A 16,292-nucleotide genomic window follows, 5' to 3' on the forward strand; every position below is an offset into this window, starting at 1 on the left:
CCATAAAGGTGGCTTACCTTGCTGATAGAGTCCTAAAAACAGGGAAATGAAAGGCAGAGACATGAAACACCTATCTTAACAAACACTGTAAAATAACTGGGAATAAAAATTTTGAAAATCTTGTAAACATTTACCATTGTCCTCTCTGTGCTTGGCAGGCTGGGGGCTGTAATGATCATCAAACAGCAGAGTAGCAGTAAGTCTTCCACTGAAAAAGTGGTGACAGCAAAAGCAAAAGGACATGCTCTGTCACTCATCAACCCACGCTTCATTTTTTGTAGCCATCTACTATTATTATTTGGCATGTGATTCCCCAAGCAGCAAGCCATGGCTGTAGCTATTTACAGGTCACTGGAAGTCTGGCCTGTGCTGCAGTGGAGTTTTGGTTGTATTTCACAGAAGATAGTTTTATTTATGTTTGACTGATGCAGGCAAAAACCAGAGGCTGCTTTTTCTTTTTTTGGCTTTTAGTATAAACACTCGTGGCAGCTCTCTATTTTGGGTGCAGGCTGAAAAACAGATTGTTTTGTAGTTGCCGAGAACTGCTGGGTAAATCAGAGGACACTGTTATTGCAGCTGAGCTTTTCTTTCAAGAGAGCAGGAGGAGTTGCTTTATTTTTTAATTCTCTGCAGCTTGATGTGCACCGTTCGCTCCAAATATTTGATGTTTGCCACACTTGTTATGAGTTTCTCCAGAGAGATGCTGTCTTTTGGCAGCAAAAGATAAAGCTGACTGATACAAATGAGTCACAGTACCCCAACAGTAATTAACAGTGATGCAATACCCAGGCGAAAAAGAGAACTTGAAGAATTAACTGTTGAGTTTTCTTGACGATGCAGCTGCACTTTAAGAGAGAAAGCTCAGCCCATCATAGAACTCCATTGTGTACATTAGAGAAAAAAGCTTGGCAAGATACATTAAAGATTTTTCCTAAAGAGATACAAATATTTTGCAAGGGCAAAGGGCACTGAGGCAGGCTGTACTTACTTCCAAAGAAAAGTAGGCAGTATGACAAAGAAACAGTAATATTTCTTTATCTTCATTTTCACACTTCATCATCTATGAAAGACTGTCTTTTTCAACCTGCTGAACTGATTTAAGCCACCCCAACTCTAAATTAACTTTTACTTAAAAGTCAGTCTATGACATCCTAATCTAAGAAGTTATCTGTGCTTATGGTTTCAGCCCAGTTCCACAGAAGGCCAGTTTTGCTATTTATAAATGGGATTTTACTTGTTCTATAAAGTCCTTACACAAATCTCACGGGTCGAAAGAGAAGGAATGGTTGGGTAAGAAGACAAAGGATTGAAGCAACTGCTTTATAGCACAATATGAAACTTGACACTGTTTTCTGCTGCCAGTATGGTTCCCAAGTGAGATGGATAAATTGTGGTCAAGACCTGGACAGGTTAACTAGTGGTCATCAGTGCTGGTGGTACCTTTATATACAAAAAAAAAAAAAAAAAAAAAAAAAAAAGAAAGGATACTATTGGACAGGGCATTTGAAATTTAATACCAGGCATGAAACAAGACATCTGTTGGACTCTCATTTGTTTCTCTTTGAATGGGCTTTAATTGAAAGCTCAGTGAAAAATGCAGGTTACATTTTTAGTGTTATCAATAGTTTGTAACAGCAACAACATCAGAACAGTGATGCTTCTAATATTTATACATTTTCTAATTGTAGATGTCTAAGAGCAATACATTATCAGATATATATATATACACACAATTTCAAGCAATTAAAAGTAAATAATAAACCCCTCCTCCCAAACCCCTGAAATAATATATTTCCTTACACTAATAATGTCTTTTTCACATATACTTGACAAAGAGTCTTTTTTAAGTTACTTATCTTAAGAGAAATCTGTTAATGGAGATCCTGGACCAGCCCCATTAGAAGTTCAGTTTTAAGTTTATACAGCTTGCTAGCCACATAACCAGTGTGGCTTTACATTGTAAACAAATCCCAAATGTCTACAATGATTGAAATTAGTTTTGTGTAAAGGACATCTATGTATCTCATGATAGAATAGATTTAAACCAATACATTAAAAAGAGAGAGATAAAAGGAGAGAGCTAATTGACAAACAAAACAGTTTTAAGGTTTCAATTATGCAATTCTTTAAAAACCAAGTTAACTTAATGGTAAGATTCTTATTTTCTGTACAGAGAGGCTCTGGTTCATCTGGCTTTAGCTGCTCTAGAAAGACAACCTTTTAGAAAAGGTTTGTTTTGTGAAATTCAAAAGCAGAGCTTCCAACTCGAAAAGTCTGCCCTTTGGCAGTACAAAGGTTCCCAGAAGTATCTCAGGTGACTGTTCCTTCGTTTTGTGAGGAAAGATGTACTAGCACTCAGAAGCCTCAGCATATGCAGGGGTGATGTAAGTGTAGAGCTGACCTTCAACAGGGAGGAATCATCCTACCCACTGCAGGAATTAAAAAGGTACAGCAATTTGTACCTAGAGAAGTTCAAGTGAAAATAACACAAAAAAGCTGGAGACAGACATGAAAGTTGAGCACAGTTTACAGTCATCTCGAAACTGTGGTGGTCTTGCCTACTTTGGTACAAAACCACAGGCAAAAATCTCTTGAACTTATTGACTAGGAGCTTGTGCAGCTCCAGATGGAAGGGTAGGCTGGGCAGAATCCTACGTGTTAGTTAACTTGTGTCAAATAGGATGCGAAGACAGCTGCAGCTCTCTGACAGAGGTGATCGAGGATGGCTGAGAAAGCTTGCAGTAGCTTATAATGTCCCATCTGGTTTTTTCACTTGTTTGAACTGTCTAAAGGGCCAACTGCAGCTTAGTCATGTTCCTCTGGTGCATGTTGTGGTGACGAACTAATTCATCAGACCTGGCAAATTTTTTTTGACAGCTGGGCCACCGGCAACTGAAAGGCTTTTCACCTGTTAACAAAACACCCTGTTATTAGCTGAGCATACAGCTCATCTGAGACACTGCTCTTTGTTTCCTTCCCGAGGAGCTGGCAGAGCCCCTGGCAGGAGGAAAGGCACCCCGGGCTGTCCTGAGAGGGCGTGGGGGTGCCCCCAGCCCCTGGCTCGGTCGTGCCTCCCTACCTCTGCCTCAGCTGATGTTTACCAGCAGCCTTTCCAGGCCATGCAGAAAACCTTGCAGTGCTTCATTCCTGGGGACAGGCCCTTGCTGAGCACCGTGCTGCCAGGATCATGCTGCTCTTAGCTCTCAAAGGAGCAAGTTTCAAAGCCACCCTGGCACGCACACAAGCATCAGTCACACCTCGGGCGGCGGTGGGATACACTGCTAGTCACCCTGGAAAATGTCAGGGACTTTCTAGAGCTTGACCTCCAGTCAAGGGGAGTTTTTTCCAGCTAATTCAATGAGTTTTGGCTGAAGTTCTTTAAACTGCTGAGTGTAAGTGAATATGGTAGAAGCAAAAGGGTTCAGCATGGAGTCTGCTGAGCCAGACTCCAAGTTTTCCACTCCTATTTAAATAAAGTGGATTCATATCTATGGGAGATTACAAATGTTCAAAATAGCAGTTTTCTAACATTTTAATGAGCATAGTATTCACTACAAATAACTCCAAGCAAAGCACATTCAAATTTAAGAAGAAATGCCACCACTTTTTAACTGTTGAATCTGGTCTCTTGATTTCCTACAGTGTGTAAGTGGAATTTCAGGCTGTGTTTGTGATGCCACAGGAATGCTGATGGAATGCTTTCATTAGCTCAGAGCAGTGCCCCATGACTCATGCTTCTTCTTCTTTTTTTTTTTTTCCCTCAAAATAAATGCAATATTTTAAAGTATGTTCAGCTCTGTGGCTGGGCTCTTCAGTGCTGTCTACACACCTCATCCTCTCTAACACACTCCAGACACACTGGGGTGGTTCAACCTCACCCAGGCATCTTCTCTTCTTATTTACCTCACACTTCGGGCATTTCACAAACATAATCCAAAGTCAGACAAAAGGAGATTTGCATAAATATGTATTTCTGTTTGCAAACTCCCATGTGAGGTATTTTAAGTGAAAGGGAATTCCTAAAATCTAATTTATCCACTTAGCAGAGATGCTGGCAAAAGCATCAGCTATCTCCCATGAGTGCATAAAATTTTGGGGGAAAATGGTACAGATATCAGGGATCACATTTAAATTGCTAAATGTTTCTGTGGATGGATAAAACTTCCTTTGATTTTTTTTTCTTGCTTTCAACAGCAAAGATTGCTGTCTTAGTGAAATTGCTTGTGAAGAAAAAAAAAATCCCTAAATCCTAACAAATAGTTTGGTAGTCGACTAAAATTAGGATAGAATTGCATGGAAGCCACCTTTGCTTCCTCAAGATTTAACGTGGAACAAGTTAACTTGAGCTAGGTGCTTTGTCACATCATTCAGGGGCTATGAGAAAGAAAGAGGAGTGAAGCAAGGTGGGGATGAAAAATCCCCACCCACCACTCGTGCTCATCCCCCTCAGGAGCTGACACATCCAAAAGTGCTTTCAGGAGTGGCTCCACAGCACCAGATGCTGTGCCAGTGGCAGGCAGCAAACCACAGCAAGGACTGTGGGGCTCAGATCCCAGGGAGCCACGGGGAGCAGGGACAGGGAGCGGAGCTTCACTAGCACAAAACAGAGCCAATTCTTCACTGTAGTTCATCTGGGCTACAAAAAATGACCGGAGTCATGCAAGTCCTGAATTAGCAGATCAGTTAGCAGTGAAATGTGATGTAGAATGTAGTTTACCCCAGCTTGCCAGCATGTTACAACCACTTGCCATTTTGTCTCTCCCAGAACATTACCTCTTGCTGGTTAAGAAAACATCTTTCTTCATGCAAATGCACAGAGACCCAGGCCCTGCAGCTCAACAGGACCATGGGGACAACCCAGGAGCACAGCCTTTGCCATTTGCAGATTGCAAGTGTAGATATGGCCATTGGGTGAAGCATTTATTTGGCCAGAGCCACAGAAAATGCCACTGTTCTCAGGTGAATGATTTCCTTTATTAAAATTTCTCTTTTATTTTTGGAAGTCTGAAATGTGTGTTTTTATGGTCCAGAAGAGAAAAAAGAATTCTTAGCAGGGAGAAAAAGATTTTCAGGCTCCTTGTCCATCTGTACAGAGACTGAATTTAAAAGGTTAACACCAGTATGGAAAACGCCGTGACATCCAACAACATGCCAAAGTGCTTGGTAAACAATTACTTGGTAAAAACACTGCATACACAGCAGAAGGAACAGCAGATGTCAGTACACAGGACTAATTCTAAAACTTAAAACTAAAATACAGAGGTTGCTGCAGTTGCTCCTTAATGGTGTTTACATTTATGTGAGGGCAGAGTAGACTAAAATGGCTTCCCTTTTTCTTCCCCCCTGTATTTAGATTAAAACTACGGTTTCTACCAAAAAAAAAATATATATATATAAAAGGTCCTTGAATATTTGAGTAAGCTTTTACTTTAGTGTCTGTCAGTGTGAGTTTGCAAAAGGCACTGCTTTTATCTGCTGGAGAGATTACAGCACAAGCAGCAGCAGCAGAGCTTTGCTGTGCTATCCTGCATTAGGCTCAACTGACACTTGGGAGAAGCATGAGTAGGCACGAATACTTTAGATTACAGACCTTTGGCTAAAGCTAGAATTAAAATTTCTATCTTGCAGGGCTCTTTCAGTAAAGGCAGTAGATCAACTTGACATTTGTGGGCTGAGACCACGATGCTCGTTTCATAATAGCTGACAAAATTTATTTTGCCAAGCTGAAATTTCTTTAAACACCAAGAAGAAAGCATAGTTTCTAAAATCACCTAAATCCCTTTGTGAAAACTGTCTATCATGCTTGGGGAAAGCAGCCACACTGAAAAATCAGCACACTGAAATTCTTTCTGCTGTTCTGAATATTTAAATCTTGGTTAAGACACCTTCTAATCATGTAATTTACAACAACATTGATTTAAAATTAAAAAAAAAAAAGAAATATAAATGTGAAGAAAAGTTTACGCACTTGTTTTACCTGTATGAGTCCTGGTATGAGTCTTCAGATGATCAGATCTGGAGAACTTTCTCTGACAGGTTTTACACTGAAAGGGCTTCACACCTAAGAGGCAAAAAAAAAAAAAAAAAAAAAAAACCAAAATCAACATTCTTATGTCCCAACATTTTTGGAAGGGCAAATGAAATCAGATATTTCTGAAGTTTCAAAAGCCTGGATTTTTTTCCTCTTTGTTTGTTCTAGTTTCTCTAACTGCTCCTCCCATCCCTGTGCCTACACATTATTACAGAAAGTTAGTAATTAATGAGGCCACCACCCCTTGTAACCTCCTCTTCCAGTGCCTGGGTCTGAAGCATCTGAACAGCTCCACCATAAACAAACCCCACTTAAATCATCTGCAAACATTGTTAATCCTGACCCGAGGTTTTGCACTGAAGGTATCCTGCAGCAGCAAATAGGACATAGGAAAAATCAGGGTGCAGAAATCTATTTTCATGTGCTCCCAATAGGTTTAACTTACTTCACATTTCTAATTTATACATGACACATAAGTCTTGGGCAAACTTTACACATTGGCAAATTTTTCTTGCAGAACTGTTTCATTTTAAACACAATATATTCTTAAAATTGGGCGTAGAGTACAGAACAAACCGATTCATTATGAAAGTTGTTTCAAAAGATGATGTCAGGATGTAAAAGTCACCTAAACAACCACAGTACTGCTAAAAGGCCAGGTAAAAAATCCTAGCCGTGGCCTTCTCCTAAAAATAACTTCAAGAATTTGGTGTTATGAGCAGACAACATCAGAAAAGTAGCAAGTTGAGGAGTATCACTTCAGGATCACAATTCCCATGAACAAATGCACTCTAATTGACAGGCAGGCCTTGTCCACAAACCTGTGTGTCGTCTTTGGTGCCTTTTGAGTTGGTCTGAACGAGAAAATCTTCGTTCACAGTCTTTAAAATCACACTGATAAGGCTTTTCACCTGGAGAGGAAAAACAGCTTTTTAGAAAATGTGGCAAAATGAGGGAACACCTCAAGCTCTGAAAGACTTCCCTGCAGTCTGAAGCAGTCCAGTGGCACACCAGGACTGATTTATCATAAAGCCATCCACTCCGTTGGAAAGGCTGGCAAAATTCTGCTGCATTGACACTGATACTGAATCTTCTTACTCTCAGAAAATTAGAGGTTAAAGCTGCAAAAAATTTCAGGTTAAGGGATTTTTTTTTTCTCTGCTGGAAAAGAACAGGAATGTCTCGGTTTATATTTCTCTAAAAACCCCATTAAGCCCTTTCACATCACTTGTTTCAGTAGCACATAATCCGTACAGAGGAACAGCTCTCAGTTTGGACCAAATTTAAAGCAAAAAGTAAATAAGCTCCATCCATACAAGTGACAGGTTTAACCACATTAATTAGAATAAAACTAAGAAAAGCTTCAACCTCAGAAAAAGACATGATTTTCCTCAAAACACAAATTAGGTTTCTTCCATAAAGTGCTATTAAATAGAATTTCTCACGTAACTGCACAGCTCCCACAGACAAAGCCATGAATTATTGCAAAGCCTCACGTAAATATAAACTCTTCCCCTCCTCCCATGCAGTTCAGCAGAGATCCTCAGGGTGGGATTTCTCTGGGATGAAAAGTAAGCTCCTGAGTTTTTTAGAAAAAGAAATCCCCACAGGCCAATGTCTCAAATGAACATGGATTTCAATGCAAAGGAATTCACATAAACATGCAAAAAGAAATGCAGCAACTGAGGAAATAGGGCAATACTGCCAGCAGAGCACAGAGGTGGTGAAATTTGGGCAAGTTAAGGCAAAACAATCCTTATGCTGTTACAGGAGCTCCATGATCTTCCACGTCTGACTGACTCCTAACCTGAGGTCCCTTTGCACAACCCCAGAATCCTGCTGAAGCCTCAGACATTTATTACATTTAATAAATGTCTTAATAAATCTAAATTCCATTAAATGACATTTTTGCCCACAGAAAGTCTGGTTCCAGTGGCACAGCACAGAGCCTTGGCAGGAGCAGGGGTGGAACTGCAAAGCTGGGAGGATCCTAGGCTCTGTCTGGGAGGGACACATGGAGCAGCTCTGCCTGAGATGCAAACCAAAGGTCCTGTGGCACCTTGGCAAACACCACCTGGAGCGGGCAGGGGGTTTGGTTTCTCTCCGTTTCATTTTAACCTCCATTGCAGGTGTCTGCATGTCTGATTCTAATGTGGTGAGGAAATACATTCTGCTTGCGCTGGCATTCTGAGACACACCAAAGCCAACCAGGTGAGTTTAAAGCAGATGCCTTTTGATCCAGGTGACAGGGAACAAGCAGCACATTGAGGAGAGCGTCCCAAAATCCCTCCTGGTGTAGTGAAAATAAAAGTTTTACGAAAGCAACTAAATCTGCAAGAACAAGCTAACTTCCTGTGACGGTCACCCCAAGGAGTTCCCGATTCTCAAACCTAGGTGTGGACAATTTCTATGTCTGCTGTGCCTAATTTATTAGCATAGGAGATTAAAGTTGCCACAGGTGTTTGAAATAGTTCCATACACTTTGACCGCAAGGACTCCCCGGGGGGTGCCTGCTTTTCAGAAACCACTTACTTCCCAGGAATTCGGCCCTTTGGCAGATTTAAGAGGGGGAATGTCAGCAGAGCAGAATGCAGTGACAGGATGATTGTCTGCTAATTGCAATATAAACTTAGAAGATGGCTAAGGAGGCATTGGAATAAAACAGCATAAAGGATCTGATGGCGTGCACATGAAAGTATTTCTTTAATTACTTTGGAAAATGATCTTGATTAAATTAAAGTCAGCTTTAACCCATGCAGATATTAAAGGAAGCAATCTAAAATGTTTACTTAGGGATATGATGACACTGGGAAGAAGCTGAAAAGCAAATAAACAAAACGAGGCGTAACATTATACAGAAATCCTAATTTCCCTTTCCTTCTATATCTTCTGTGTCAGCTGCAAAGCTGACTGTCACATGCCTGTGAGCTCCCATAAATTTCCTCAGAACAGGATGACAGAAACATCCCAGATCAGAAAAAGTCTCTTAGAACCCCATGAAATTCCCACAATGAGAGCGTCACATTCCCCCAGCCCTACCAAAGTCCCTTCAGTAAAAGGCTAAAGTCTCTTTCTGTATGAAAATATCCAGTAATGCTGTCACCTCCTTATGGGAACACACACAGTCCTAAAACAAAATAGGAGATGCAGATGGAGCTTCACCAGCCCTTCTGCCTGAGACATGATTACTTACACTACTGAAAGAGGCCATGCAAAAGAAAGGGCATAATGAAATAATAAAGATGAGAGCGGGTAGAGGGAATGGCATGTCTTGAATATTTAGGCAAATAATTTTTAAAAGAAAAGGTCAAGAATTGTAAAACAAGCGTGAATCTGCCTTTGCACCTATTGCAATAAATGTTTCTAATAAAATTGATTTTGTCAAAAGCAGTTAACTTAAACTAAGGGAAGTGCGCACATTTTCTCTGGAGCAAATTCATTTGCTCAGGTGCATGGGAAAACAGAAATGATATTGCTGTAGCAGTTGCACAAAATAGTCACAGTCGTGGCTTTTAATTAAGGAGTTCTGCAAGAGTAAAAGCCTGTTGCTAACAAAAACAGATGAGAAAAGGAGGCTGATTCTGAAACCAGAGACTGCAATTGGGAATCAGAATCTGAAGGCTGGTCTATACATCCTTCACCAATTTAAACCCCTTTTCTTAAATAAGTGTACCCACTAAATCAGACAAGTCCAAACAAGTCCCATGATCACAACTTTTCCTTGCTAATCCTACTTTTTTTTTTAATATAACTTGCTTTAGCAAACTCACACAAAATACATGTTGATTTATTTACTAGGGAGCCTTTATAGTTAACATTTGCTGTCATCTTCACAACATAGCTCAGCTGTGACATGTCATTACCATTCTGAAATTAATCTTGTATTTTAGATCCCTAAGCATTTTTATTTTATGCTGTAGAAATATCAGCCTGAAAGGATACAGCCTGACACCCTACCATAAAACCTTCCTGATCTACAGATTCTTATATTCAACTGCAGATCATACCTGCAGCTGAGCCTATTTGGGCTAAAGAATATCCCTGGCAAACAGGCAGAAGATTTTCTCTCTGCAAACCTGCTCAGCTTTGTGTTAGAATAAATCCAGTTTTCCCAATGAGTGGCACTGAACCCAAAGGGTCTATGGCAAGAATGCTGATGCTCCCACCAGAAGTGAAATTTATGGAGGTCTAGGCATCAATTTGTTTCTGCAAGGAAGTGCCTGAAGCCTGCCACAGAATGACAACTCAACTTATTTGCTGCAAAGTTGAAAAGTTAGATGTATTTCTGCATCTCTTTTCAGAGGCCTATCTGCTGCACCAAAATACACCAAGATAAGAAAAAAGCTTTTTTGGCTGTACATGTTTCAATGAAGGCATTGTTAGAACAGATAAGCAGCCTCGGAGGGTACAAAGTGTTAACATATTTTCAACTGAGGCTATTTGAAACATTGGTAAAAACTGATTACAGAATCCAACTTTGTGTTTCAGGGCCTTGCTTGGTTTTGCAATACAGCAGCTGGGAAAGAAGGCTGGAAGATCTGATGAGCCAGTCTTTTGTATGTATCTATTACAGAAATAAAAAATATAATCTAGAGCCAACAATATCCTGCAAAGATACAATCTGTTGGTTTAATATCATATATATTGTAACAGCTTGTTTTCAAATCATGTGTTCATCATTTAAAAAATGACCAAAATCTTTGACCTACCACTGCACTAAGACAGCATAAGGTGAAAGAGCCCCAACCCATAAGTGAGTCCAGAACCACCTTACAGGAAGATTATTATTTTTTTTTTTTTTGTTTGATGAGGAGAGGTGTAACACAGCCACATGATTTTTGGAGAAAACTGGTTCAAAATTTTGTTTTTAACATGCCGGAGAAATAAGTCAGGGTTAGACAAACACATGAAGTTGCAAAGGAGATGGATCTGCATTACAACAGTGGGCTTGGCTGCCCAGGACTCCTGAAGAACCTGGCAGTGAAAAACCTTCATGGCCAGACTAAGTCCAGACCATCCACACATCCAGTAGCCAGAAAAATATGATAACTGGGAAGTTATTCCATCCAGATGCTCCTACACTTCATCAAACACTCCCAAAATCTAGGACTGGCAGACCACAGGAGGAGACAAGAAATTAAGAGCATCATATTCCAAGTCTCTACAGCAGCTGGGAATTTGGTAAGCAGAATTCCCAGACCATAATAATAGGAAATGTCCAGTACCCATTCAACAGGCTGAGGACAAAACCCTGCCAGATGATGCAAGGAAAATCTCTTTCTGATCCTAAATCTGAGCTCCTCAGCCAGGCAAGCTCGCCCAGCAATTTCCATTCCAGCAGTGCACCAGCAAACACGAGCTTTGGGAAACAAGCTGCTCTCTTATGGAAAGAAACTCCCAAAGGTTTGAGAAATAAATAATTTTTGCTGTCAACATATCAAAATGTGTGTGCAGGAGGATCTGTTCCCACCTGCACAGAGAAGGTGTTTGAGGAGGAAAAAGTGGTTTTCCTCTACCCACTTCCACTGCATCCTGAGCCAGAGGAGAGACCTCTATGGCCCCAAAGACAATGGGACCCCTTTAACCCCTCTTGGGGTGTTAGACAGACATAGGCCTACCCCCATGGCTTTTGGGGGTTTTCTGATTCTACAAGCCTCCATTATATATGATATAATATAGAAAATCTTCTCCAGCTAAGGAAAAAAACATAACATATGTAAGCTTGTGATTGATCCAGAAATAACACTGGGAAAGCCAAGCAACTAAATGGAATAAAATACAGGACCATGGCAAACAAATAATGACTGCTAAAACTCAGAGGAAATCAATTTAGGAATGAAGGATATAGTGATTGTGAGAAAAATTTCAGAACTGTTTTGGCATAATGGAGAAAAACACTAAATTTAATGGCCTTCAAAAGATTTCCAAATGTTCTTGGTTCCAATTTATGTATAGAAAATAGAATAGCATTTCTGTAGACCCTCCCTTCTAAAGATGAACTTGCACTTGCAGTCTAAAGTATTTGAAATTTTTAATTTCAGCAGCTCTGAAGACAGCTGTCTCAATATTTTCTGACCTGCGCATTCATTAATTAAATGTGCTTTGTGTGCACTTCTCACAGTTTACACAATTAACTGACTGAATGGTCTCCAAAAGGAGAAGGTTGCAACTATCTTTTATGAGATGTTAGACAATCTGCTAGGTCACCCAGCATGGGCTGCCTTCCTGCTCTCTTTCATCCCTTTGGTCTTCCATCACATCAATGGTTAATTGAACATCCATATTTACAGATTACATACACAGACTTCTAGGTAAGCACAGAAAGAACTTTCAAATAAGAATATCACAGGCAATCAAAAAAAGATATTGAAAACCCCTAAGGATCTATCTAAAGATATATCATAATTTTACACATCCAACACTATCAATCTCCCAACAGGGGAAATAAGTGTGTCTACTCTTTGGCAAGGTGCAGCAGAGTATTTGATTTCCACACTTTGAGGCCTTATTTCCTGAATTCAGAGAGAATATTGACATTAGGCCACAAATGACTGGCTTCAGGCTCAATTCTTCATGGAAAGGTCCCATAGCAGGGAACCTATCTGCCCATCCCTGCCTACACCCCAAACCAGAAAGGGTTTACACAGGACAACTAGAGGATGCTGAATGTCTAGGCTCCTCCTGCAGAGGAAACGTCTTCATAATTAACATTAGATGAGATTTGGAGTGAGATTCAATGGTCTCAAAGGAGGGGGGAAAGAAGAAAAAAAAAATAAAAGAGAAAATAACTCACAGCCCTGTAACAGTAAGAGAGGGAGGGAGGTGATTTGCTTGCTGTGTGTTTTTCTCAGCTAGATCCAGAGAGCCTTCAGCTCCAAAAGAGGGGTTGCCAGGTGACAAAGAGGGGGTGCCAGGTGACAAAGAAGGGGTTCCAGATGACAAAGAGGGGGTGCCAGGTGACAAAGAGGGGGTGCCAGGTGACAGAGCACACGCTCACTCATCTGATGGATTCTCACGCTCCCTGACCTGGCAGAGCATTTCTTGCCCCTTGTGCCTCCTCAACCCCCACCCTGCCCACTCTGCTGTGCCATGATTTATACCCACCAGTGTGCTTTCTGCTGTGCATCTGCAAGTGGGACAGCTTGAAGTATCTCTTGTTGCAGCCAGGATAGGCACACATGAAGGGACGCTTCTCGTTCGTCTCGCTCGCCGACCGCACGATGGTGGGAGCCACCCCGGGCACGCGCCGGACATCCTGCAGAGACAGAGACCTGCTGAGGCCACCTGGGTGCCCTCAGCTTTGGCTTCACACACTCTGGTCACTCAGCACCTCCTCAGCACAAAGAGATATTTGGATAGATCGTACTGCAAACAGGGAATTTTGCTTCATTCTACAGCAACAACCTTAGTGTGCCTTAATCGGTTCTTTGCAGAGCGTTAAAATTATCCAAAGGTGAAGAACGGTGAGCTCTGCTTAGTGAATTCTCTCACCAGTGTTTGTATGAGAGACTGAATGGCCCACACTGACCTCATGTATAACCACACAATGGCAGAAATCCCATTGCCACAGAAAATAGTTTTAAGTTTATACCAAGGTGAGAGGAAAGAGCATGAGCCAGAGGAGTATTGTCACTTTTATTTTAAATACTCATATAAAGCTACAGGACAAGGAAATGGATGTCTTGGATTAACACAAACTGATTAACAACAAAACAAAAACAACTGTCTAGGTGGAGCTGGTGAATAGTTCAGCCTTAATGCATTTTGGCCACTGTCACAATGTTCCATCAAAGACGATCTCCTCCTTCTGGGATAATGAACTTCCTTAAACAAAGTCAACCATTTACTTTTATTCACCCAGCAAAAACCAGCTCAGGACCCTGTTTCTGAGAGCTTGACACTGAATAATGACTTGCTAAACTACACAGAAAAAGAAAAGGAGAAAAGATGCTATCTAAAAGCACAGATGTAAGTTGACAACACAGAGCAAGACAGAAGAGACCGATGCTCTGTAATGACTTTGCCATCAGTTTTAACAAGGCATATCTTTTACAGGGGTATTTAATAATGATATGACTGTCTCAGAAAGGGAGGAAATGAACTCCCATGAATGGTAAGTTCCTCCCAAATATTCACTAATTACTTAGTTATTAAGAAACAATCACATATTTAGTTTTAAGGAAATACATTTGAATCAGTAAAGTTTCAGAAACACATAAAAGCAAAATGTCATCTGACACTTTCATATATGTAGTTATTAGATACAGTCCTGTAGATCTAGATTAGATATGTAGCTATATTAGATATGACCACAGAGACTCCACGTGACCAGAGTGATTGGAGTTGGAAGCTGGAAACTGGCCCACGCATTTTGGACCATCCTGAGAAGCTGGTAAGGTAAGTCAGCACAGAAAGGAATGCTACCTTGCAGACATATTTCAGAAGAAGAGATGAGCAGTTTTAAATTACTGTGCCAGAAAGAAATCTTATGTTAGAGTGTAATGGCTTCAGTGAGGCCAGGACACTTGTGTAAAACATCTCTTGACAACATGGGGAAGCCACAAATGAAGGATGGCTTTACAAACAGCAGTGAAGTAGTGAGTGCACACTGTAAACAGGCAGCAGTTTTGCTTCCCTGTGAAGAATGCCCCACAATACTCACTTGTATGCCTCTAAAGACCCCGTGGGTGTGTATTCTGTACTGGGCCCCACAGCTGTACAACATGGGAGCACTGTGGTTCTCATTTTCATATCCCGCTGTGTGTCTGTAAGCAAAAAGGGAAATAACAAAAAAAATAAGTATTTTTCAGTACTCAGCTCCATGTGAGAGGTTTCTTTCCTTAAGTCAGTGGTAACATATGCAGAGTTTGCTTTCACAGCCATGATATCCAAGATCAAGTCAAATTCACTAAAGGAAACCTTCTCTGCCTTCATTCACATGGATCTGCTCCCACTGGCACGATGCACTGACTCCATACATACATCTATTAGTATCCATTAAGGCATCCAGGGAAAAAGGAAAAACACAAAAAAAGAAATTGCCATGATTTGAACTCTGATGTATTTCCACAAAGATTTTAGGTAAGAGGGAAAAATTCACATAGCAGCACAAGGGTGTCATGTGCACATGTTCACGTTATTTATCAGTCGAACGTGGGACTGGCTATTGCTAATATCTTTTGGAATGAGCAAAATGCCTCAAGTTTCACATTAAGTGCAGTGGATTTTTGTCAGCACCTCATGACTCAGATATTACCCGATACTACCAAGCAAGTGATGACATTTATAAGAATAGCAGTCATGTACTCATAAACAGAGATTACAAATCAGTGTCTAAACTATTTATCCCATGTATCAGCTTGCAGGATACACTGCAAATTAACCCTTTATAAAAATAAAATTAGAAAAAATAATAGCCTATCCCTTCTAGGTATAAATTTTCACAATAGTTTTATGAATTTGATAATTTTGGTGTGTTTTGGGGTTGCCACAGCCATATGTTTTGTCTAATTATGCTCTTCAAAATCCTATGTTCTCCTCCTGTCCTGAATGTTGGGACACTTCTGTGTGTCCTGTTTGCAGCCTTCCTAATGCCAGAACCATGTAAACACATTTTAGGTCTAACTTTTGAGCAAGTATGTTACATTATCACTTGTAGAAGTACACATTGGCAGTGGTAAGTGTACATGTTTTGCACAGCAGCAGAAATTAGAAAGCCCAGAACAAAACCCCAGGGCACACAGCTAGGGACAAAGATGGATATGTAGGATGTTATCCCAGTCTTTGCCAAATGCTTGCAATAGCAATTTGAAGGGGTCCCTGAGGTCCAGACTCTCATTTCAATGGTCCTTCCTTTCCCTTCACTCAAAGTTCATGTGCAGAGTAGAATTACAAGGAAGTTTTAAACCTCTTAAGTGATTTGCAGAGCAGGCAGTGGAGCTGGAATGTGGGACATGCCTAAAGGGTTTGTGAGCCTGGCTGCAGAGGAGGGGAGCAGTGCCTGAGCAGCTCTGCCTGCACAGGCTGGGCTGCACCCCTCACCACTGGCACGTCTGGCAGGCTGCCCCTGGCTGAGGTGTTCTCTGAGGTCAGCTCCTTCACTGCTCTACAGTGCTCACTTCAAATCCTGGCTCCACCTGCCTGTTTAAATCAAAGGCTGCATCTTTTGGGAAGGTGTGCTCTGCTTATTTCAATTTTAATTCAGTTTTAGGGTGATCGTAATGAAATAAGTTATGGGGAGTGGCAAGAAAGCATCTCTGTT

General features: G+C 40.9%; 1 protein-coding gene across 2 annotated transcripts in view; it reads right to left on the bottom strand.

The window, feature by feature from the left end:
* Window positions 1-567: 567 nt before the first annotated feature.
* The window catches only part of WT1 (WT1 transcription factor), a 34,682-nt gene continuing 18,957 nt past the window's right edge, over window positions 568-16,292 (bottom strand). Inside the window, exons 5-9 of one of the 2 annotated variants that reach the window (XM_077783788.2) lie at window positions 14,694-14,796; window positions 13,136-13,286; window positions 6,853-6,942; window positions 5,978-6,061; window positions 568-2,908 (exon numbers count right to left, since the gene is read on the bottom strand). In XM_077783788.2, the coding sequence (XP_077639914.1) occupies window positions 2,787-2,908; window positions 5,978-6,061; window positions 6,853-6,942; window positions 13,136-13,286; window positions 14,694-14,796 (550 nt within the window). In that variant the 3' untranslated portion in view covers window positions 568-2,786. Of the gene's footprint in view, window positions 2,909-5,968; window positions 6,062-6,852; window positions 6,943-13,135; window positions 13,287-14,693; window positions 14,797-16,292 lie in introns of both variants that reach the window. The other variant, XM_077783787.2, reaches the window with a different exon arrangement.

The sequence above is a fragment of the Lonchura striata genome, chromosome 5, assembly GCF_050655825.1.
Source record: "Lonchura striata isolate lonStrDom1 chromosome 5, ASM5065582v1, whole genome shotgun sequence".
NCBI classification, from domain to species: domain Eukaryota; kingdom Metazoa; phylum Chordata; class Aves; order Passeriformes; family Estrildidae; genus Lonchura; species Lonchura striata.